Source organism: Myotis brandtii, unplaced genomic scaffold (assembly GCF_000412655.1).
Source record: "Myotis brandtii unplaced genomic scaffold, ASM41265v1 scaffold522, whole genome shotgun sequence".
Taxonomy (NCBI): domain Eukaryota; kingdom Metazoa; phylum Chordata; class Mammalia; order Chiroptera; family Vespertilionidae; genus Myotis; species Myotis brandtii.
In genome coordinates this window covers 1,104,834-1,112,420 of record NW_005369894.1, presented here as the reverse complement: position 1 = coordinate 1,112,420, position 7,587 = coordinate 1,104,834, and the positions used below count along the sequence as shown (strand labels likewise).

Below are 7,587 nucleotides of genomic sequence, written 5' to 3'. Positions count from 1 at the left end.
TTTTTTATATTATCCTGCTTACCTGTTCTCTGGGCTTCCTGGATCTATGGTTTAGTGTGGGACACTAATTAGGGGAAATTATCAGTCATTATGACTTCCAATGGTATTGCTAGTACATATATGCTACCTCCAGTATCATTGTTTCACAGTACCTGAATAACCTGTCAATGTTTTTCAGTCTCTTTTTCTTTGCTTTTCAGTTTTGAGAATTTCCATTGTAATATCTTGAAGCTCAGAGATTCTTTCCTTTGCGGTGTGCAGTCCACTGATGAGCGGACTAAGGAATTATGTATTTCTGTTACATTGTTTTTGGTATCCAGTATTTCTTCTTTCTTAGATATTCCATCTCTCTGCTTACATTGTCCATCTGTTCTTGCATGTTGTCTACTTTTCCATTAAAGCCCTTTTAAGAATTCTTTGTATATTTTGAGTAACAGCCCATTATCAGATGTGTCTCTTGTAAAGATTTGCTCCCATTCTTTGACTTGTCTTCTCATTCTCTTGAAACTGTCTTTCTCATAACAGTCTTTAAGTTTAATAAAGTCCAGCTAATCACTTGTGGTTTTTTTTTATGGATTGTGCCTTTCTTGTTTTATCAAAAAGTCATTGCTATATCCAAAGTCACTGAGGTTTTCTCTTATGTCATATTCTAGGAATTTTATAATTTTGCATTTCACATTTAGTTTTGTGATCAATTTAGAGTTAATTTTTGGTAAGGATATAAGGTCTGTCTCTAGATTCATTTTTTTTTGCATTTGGATATCCAGTTGTTCCAGAATCATTTGTTCAAAATACTATATTTTCTCCATTGTATTGCCTTTGTTCCTTTGTCAAAGATCAACTGACTATATTTACATGAATCTATTTCTGTTCTATTGATCTATTTGTCCATTGTTTCACAAATATCACACTGTCTATGTAACTATAGCTTTATAGTAATTGCTGAGTCAGACGGTGTCAGCCTTCTAATTTTGTACTTCTTCAATCTTGGGCTGCATATGCTGGGTTTTTTTTTGCCTCTCCATATATACTTTAGAATAAGTTTTTGGTATACACAAAATAACTTGCTGGGATTTTGATTGGAGTTACATTAGAGCTATATATATCAAGTTGGGAAGAACTGACATTTTAATATTTAGTCTCCTTATATATGAACGTAGAATATCTCATCGTTTATTTAGTTCTTCTTTGATTCTGTTTATCAGAATCTCGTGGCTTCCCTAATATAGACATTGTACATATTTTGTTGGATTTATACTGAAGTATTCCATTTTGGGGAGTGATAATATAAATAATATTGTATTTTTAACTTTAAATTTCTTTTTTGTTGTTGTTATATAGGGAAATGATTAACTTGTTTATGAACCTTGAATTCTGCAACCTTGTTATAATCAGCTATTAGTTTCAGTTTTTTGTTGATTCTTTGGATTTTCTACATAGACAGTCATGTCATCTGGGGGAAAAGACAGTTTTATTCTATTTACTCTCTCAAATTTTGTTTACAAAAGTTTTATTTCTTCCTCAGTTTGAAGCATAATTTAACAAGGTATAAAATTCTAGTTTAGTTGCTTTTTTTCTCTGAACACTAAATATTTCACTTCACTCTCTTCTTGCTTGCATGATTTCTGAGAGAAGCAAGATATTATCTTTGCTCCTCATAGGTAAAGTGTGTTTCCAACACCAATCTTGCTTCTTTCAGAATTTTTTCTTTATTTTTGATTTTCTGAATTTGAATATTATATGCCAAGGTGAAGGATTTTTTATATTATCCTGCTTACTTGTTCTCTGGGCTTCCTGGATCTATGGTTTAGTGTGGGACACTAATTAGGGGAAATTATCAGTCATTATGACTTCCAATGGTATTGCCAGTACATATATGCTACATCCAGTATCATTGTTTCACAGTACCTGAATAACCTGTCAATGTTTTTCAGTCTCTTTTTCTTTGCTTTTCAGTTTTGAGAATTTCCATTGTAATATCTTGAAGCTCAGAGATTCTTTCCTTTGCTGTGTGCAGTCCACTGATGAGCGGACTAAGGAATTATGTATTTCTGTTACATTGTTTTTGGTATCCAGTATTTCTTCTTTCTTAGATATTCCATCTCTCTGCTTACATTGTCCGTCTGTTCCTGCATGTTGTCTACTTTTCCATTAAAGCCCTTAAGCATATTAATCATAATTATAAAAAATTCCTCTTCTGCTAATTCCAACATTCCTGCCATATTGGACTCTGGTTCCGATGCTCGTTCAGTTTACTCAAACTGTGTTTTTTCCCTGGTGGTATGCCTTGTCATTGTTTTCTTGCAAGGTAGACCTGATGTACTGGCTCAAAAAAACTGTGTTAAATAGGCTTTCATTAATGTATTGGTAAGGTGTAGGGAAGGGGAGATATTCTATAGTTCTATGATTAGGGCTCAGTCTTTTGTTGAGCTTGTACCCCTGGACTGTGAACTTAATTGCCCTCCCTCCCACCTCCTGAGTTAGAACAGGACTGCTCTCGCAGGCTAGTGTTGGGAATTCCCCTTCCTCCAGGTCAGCTAGGCTCTGACAATACCCCAGCAGGTGAGGTTCTGGTTAAAGAGTTTCTTGTGAAGTCAGGCCTTTGTGAAGAAAGGCAGAATGCTCTGCTGTGTTTCAGAATTGTTCCTTTTTACTTCCCCCTGCTTCAAGCATGAGGGGATTTGTCTTCGATATTCACTTTGAGGACCTGGTAGAGCTCCTTGAAATAAAATTCCCATGTGACTGGGTCGCTCAGAGTTTTATATGTTCAGACTTGTCTACATTGAACCTCCAGCAAGTTGTCAAACGTAGTTTAGGTTTTCTTACCTAGCACTGGTTCCCACACAGGATTCTGCTCTGGCAAGTTGTGATTCTCTTTATCCACCTGTCAGTCTTGCCAACTTGAAGGGCAGTGGTTTTGCCTTGTGACCTCACATCTATGATGGATCAAAGAAAAGTTGTTGATTTTTCAGTTTGTTCAGTTTTTACTTGTTAGGACAAAATATAGACTTGAAAGCTCCTTACATGCCAGACCACAAACCCCACCATTTTATTTTTGCAGACAATTTTATGGCATTTCAGAAAGATATCTAGTTAAGGCTGCGAAGTATAAAGGTATTTGGAGACACACTGTACAGTTACCTGCCCAGGGCATGAAGAGGTCTCCTACAAAGAGCTTTTTCATGAACAGCGTCCACACCCATGGGGAAGTCAAAGCCACTTTGTTTTTGTTTTTCTAAATTCATCTACTTGATTGGCTAGTCACTCCTCCTGGTCTTTGGGCCACCATTAGCAGTAGTTACAAAGGGACATAGTAGCCTAATAGGTAAGACTGCTTTTGCTATAACTTCCATGTCACCAAGATAATAGTTTTTAAAAAAGGGCCCCTGAATCCAGGGTCTTCATGAAAAACCTCCATCCTTCCATCCTGCAAAAGGTCCAAACTTACATCCTTTATCTACCTTTTTGGTGCTGATATCATTATACCCTTTCCACAGTAACTATCAAACCTTATCCCCTTGACCCTGATAACTCTAATTTCTAAGAACCCTATCACACTGTGAGCTGAATTAAACTCTCCTGCACTCATCACCCTCACTCATTCCCTGCTTCCTTCTATATTTTTCTCAATAGCACCATTTGAATTATCAGTTGACATCATATATACTTATCTGCCTCCCCCAATAGAATGTAAGTTCAATGAGGTCATTAACTCTAACTCTTTGGATAACTGTTGTCCCCAGAGCCTAAAACAGAGCCTGACATATAGTAGGTTTGCATATACTTATTGAATGAATGATTCCCTCTCAAGGGAAAAGAAATTTTCAATTAAATTGACTCTATGTCTTGGTCAGCAATCAGTTTAGGTAGTTTTGTGTTTTTGTTTTTGTTTTTTGGGTTTTTTTTGGCCTAAAGACACATTTTATTTGGCTTATTAAAAAGTTGTTGTTGTTTAAGGTACAACTTAGAGCAGTCAAATGTACAAATCTTAAGTGTACAATTTGATGAATTTCATGAATGTGTATACCTACATAACCACCTTTCAATCAAGGCTCTCTCATATCCTCCCCAGCCACTCTCTCTTTCCACAGGATAATTTGCATAGTTCATCTTTTTAATTGACTTCTATCTTTAAAAATTGGGAGATTTTACAAAAAATTCAGAATTCCAACATCTTAAAAAATGGAAAGATGTAGCAGCAAAGGACCTGCTTTCTCTTTGGCCACAGTTTGTTGTAGCTGAGACGCAGCTCTCCGGTGTTGGCGTGTGCTCTCCAGTGTGCCTCCAATCGTTAACCTCTCCTCCTGCTATCCTGACCTTGAATTCAATTTCTAGTTGCCATTTATAGTTTCATTGCATTTTTATGAGGGAGAAATATTTATTTATTCAATTACTTCTGTAAAAAATGCAAACATGAATGGTAAACTAAAAAAGGTTATTTGTTTCTTAGTCTACTTCATTCATGCGCATTTCTTGAATTTTATGTACTTATTAGGCACCCTAATTCTACTTGGTTATGTTTAATGGTTGCACAGTGTCCCACTGCATAAATATATCATGTATATAAACAGTCTCCTGTGGCACGTATAAGTTATTTCTGTTTTTATGATATTGTAAAAGAACAGTAGATGAATATTTTATACAAATCGTTTTATTAGGATAACATTTTAGAACTGGAATTTCTGATTAAAATATATTTTTATTTTTAAGAATTTTGATACAGATTGCCAACCAAATTGCTTGGTGGTAATATAAGTTCATATAATCTTTCTGGAGAGCAATGTATGGGAGTATTCATTTCTCTGCATCTATGTCAACATTGGGAATTGTAATGAAAAATATAAAAGTTTTGCCAATATAGTTTGTAAAAACAAAAAATGGGAGTGCTGGCCAAGAATTTTTTCATCTTGTCTATGTATATATGAACATTATTTTATTTTAAAGGATATACTATAGAACAGTGGTCGCCAACCGGTGGTCCACAGACCACTTGTGGTCCGTGAGGTCTGAAAGGTTGGCGACCGCTGCTATAGAGCTATTTATTACTTACTATAATGCTGTACTTTGGATTTATGTTGTGAGTGAAATCATGTACCATGTACTTTCTGTATGAGGTAATGTGAATACGTCAGTATAACTGGAGAAGCCCTTAGCCTTATCCTTACACGTGTGTCCACAGACATACAGTAATTAATACTGAGTTCTACCATGTTCTTTATGGGTGTACATGAGAATAAATAACACACAATCTTTCCTTTTTGAAGCGCATAGAACTAATTCTTACACATTGGTTTTATATTTGCTTTCATATTTTTAATTAGCTGCTGTTACTCTGTGACTTGCTTTTTAAGGAGATGCCTACATAGAAGAGTGACAGCAGCTGAACTGAATGTTTCACTGCTGAACTGGTTCCTCAGGTATCCTGGCTCTGGCAACTGCTATGGGAGATTGGATGACGGTTACAGATCCAGGTCTGTGTTCAGGTGATTGAGTTTAAAATAACTGTAAGCCAAAGCAGTTGTAAAAGTGATTATTTTCAATAAAACTATAAATAGTTATCACAAATATTGAAGATGTGACTAATGAGAGACACAAATAACTGTAAAATGCCTAATTTCCATCTTCAGTAAAATTATTAGGGAGAGCCAAGAATTGTGCCATAATTTGTGGGGTTAACTGCTTTGGGTGGATGATCGATCACTTGTTACTATTTTTGAGGAAATTTTTATGCATTTGAAATAAATTCATTGGCTGCTTCAATACATTTCTCTGATATATTTCTTTAATTGCATAAACTTTGAATGTATAGACAAGTGATTTTTGTCTATTATTTTTAGAAATCTAAAACATGTCAAATTAAGGTAGCATATTGTAGCTTAACATGCCTAGTAAGAGCACCACTTTATAGTTGTGTCTTTTTGGGGAAAAGTAGGTAGTACATAGTTTTCATATACTACCAACTTTGTCTTAATTTGAAAATACTTAAGATATTTATGTAATTCAAAATCTTTGGTAATGGAGATTGCTAACTTTGCATGCATTTTAATATATTATTTACATAAGTGCCTTTTATTCTTTCAGAAAGCAAAAATATCTGTCAATATACCTCAGAAACAAAGATGTCTCCATCAAGTCTATACTCACAGCAAGTGCTCTGTTCTTCAATACCTTTATCAAAAAATGTGCACAGTTTTTTCAGTGCCTTCTGCACAGAAGAGAATATTGAACAAAGTATTTCATATCTTGATCAGGTAATGGTGGTTTTTTTTGTAAGAAGCATTGGTATAAATCAAGTTCTATAATATTGAAGTTATGAGAACACTTGTCATTACAAGTATATTGTGCATTGGTCCAGGACTTGTATTAGATTTGTGGAGAACCTTGGTGATCACCTAACTAGATATAAGGAGCAGGTTGGCCTCCCATCTCCCCGGGGGCTCCTCCACTGGGAGTCTCACCCTTATTTTACTGGTGAAGAAACCTGCCTGCCTCGCTCTAAGTGACTGAAAAGATTCCAGTTCTCTCAAATTCTTTTTCTTTGGGATATTTACTGTTTCCTTAAATATAATAGGATATTTTTCTCAGAAAATATTTCTATCTTTTGTTTTTTTACTAAGTTTTGTCTGGTAACCAACTTTTAGAAAAACGTTTTCTCCTACCAGGAATTGACTACTTTCGGTTTTCCTTCATTATATGAAGAATCCAAAGGTAAAGAGACAAAGAGAGAATTAAATATAGTTGCTGTTTTAAACTGTATGAATGAGCTACTTGTACGTCAGCGGAAGAACCTTCTAGCTCAGGAAAATGTGGAAACACAAAATCTGAAACTGGGAAGTGATATGGACCATCTGCAAAGCTGCTATGCAAAGCTCAAGGTGAGAGTCACGCCAACCTGCATTCCAGTGCCCTTGTTATGCAATTGATGCTGTACATTTTCTTTGGCTTTATCACGTTTTAGAGTTAAAACCTTTTTGTTTTAGTTTTTTTAAAAAGTAAAAGTGGACTTAAAGTGATTTTTGCAAATCCACCATACTGCTTCCTAATATCCATATGGACAACATTGGTTTCATGAACTGTTTAGTGACTTGCTGAGTCTGTAGAAAGTTAGCTTAGGAAATATTTATGTCTGAGGAAAATAAATAAAGATTCCCCCACCCCATTTAATCTTGCTTAATAAAGTAGATGCTTAATTTACAGAAGTCTTACTGTGAGAAGCTGCATCAGTTAATTCCAAGAAAAATATTCTAGAGGGCATCTGTGCCAAAGTTGCTAAAAAGCTCAGTAATGGAAGCAGGCCTCATAGCTTCTAACTCTAACAAGTGTCTGGGCTCTAGAGAAGACCACAGAAGAATGCTTTTGCAAACTTGCTTGTTTCTCTGAAATATTTTCCACAGGGCCATTGACCTGCTACCTTAAAATACAGAAAATTTGTTGCCGTCTTCTACTTTGCTTTCATTCTTTTATTTCATTCTTTCATTTTATAAAAAATTCTTAGTTATTCATTTATTTGAGAAGGAGAAGGAAGAAGGAGTTCAAAATCAGTATAGTGGGAACTTATATTATGATTATATATTATGAAGGATGTAA

At 35.1% G+C, this 7,587-nt stretch overlaps 1 protein-coding gene across 1 annotated transcript; it reads left to right on the top strand.

Moving 5' to 3' along the window:
* Positions 1–5,350: 5,350 nt before the first annotated feature.
* LOC102250354 (afadin- and alpha-actinin-binding protein-like) lies at positions 5,351–6,923 on the top strand. Its single transcript, XM_014548827.1, has 3 exons — positions 5,351–5,471; positions 6,082–6,251; positions 6,663–6,923. The coding sequence occupies exons 1-3, from the start codon at positions 5,441–5,443 to the stop codon at positions 6,921–6,923; spliced, it is 462 nt and encodes a 153-aa protein (XP_014404313.1). The 5' UTR covers positions 5,351–5,440.
* Positions 6,924–7,587: the final 664 nt, after the last annotated feature.

What these genes read in the sequence shown, in the direction of transcription:
- LOC102250354 (XM_014548827.1), top strand. Translation starts at nt 5,441, where the DNA reads ATGGGAGATTGGATGACGGTTACAGATCCAG. An exon ending in GATGACGGTTACAGATCCAG is followed by an intron (nt 5,472 to 6,081) that starts GTCTGTGTTCAG and finishes TTATTCTTTCAG; the next exon opens with AAAGCAAAAATATCTGTCAA. An exon ending in GTATTTCATATCTTGATCAG is followed by an intron (nt 6,252 to 6,662) that starts GTAATGGTGGTT and finishes TTCTCCTACCAG; the next exon opens with GAATTGACTACTTTCGGTTT.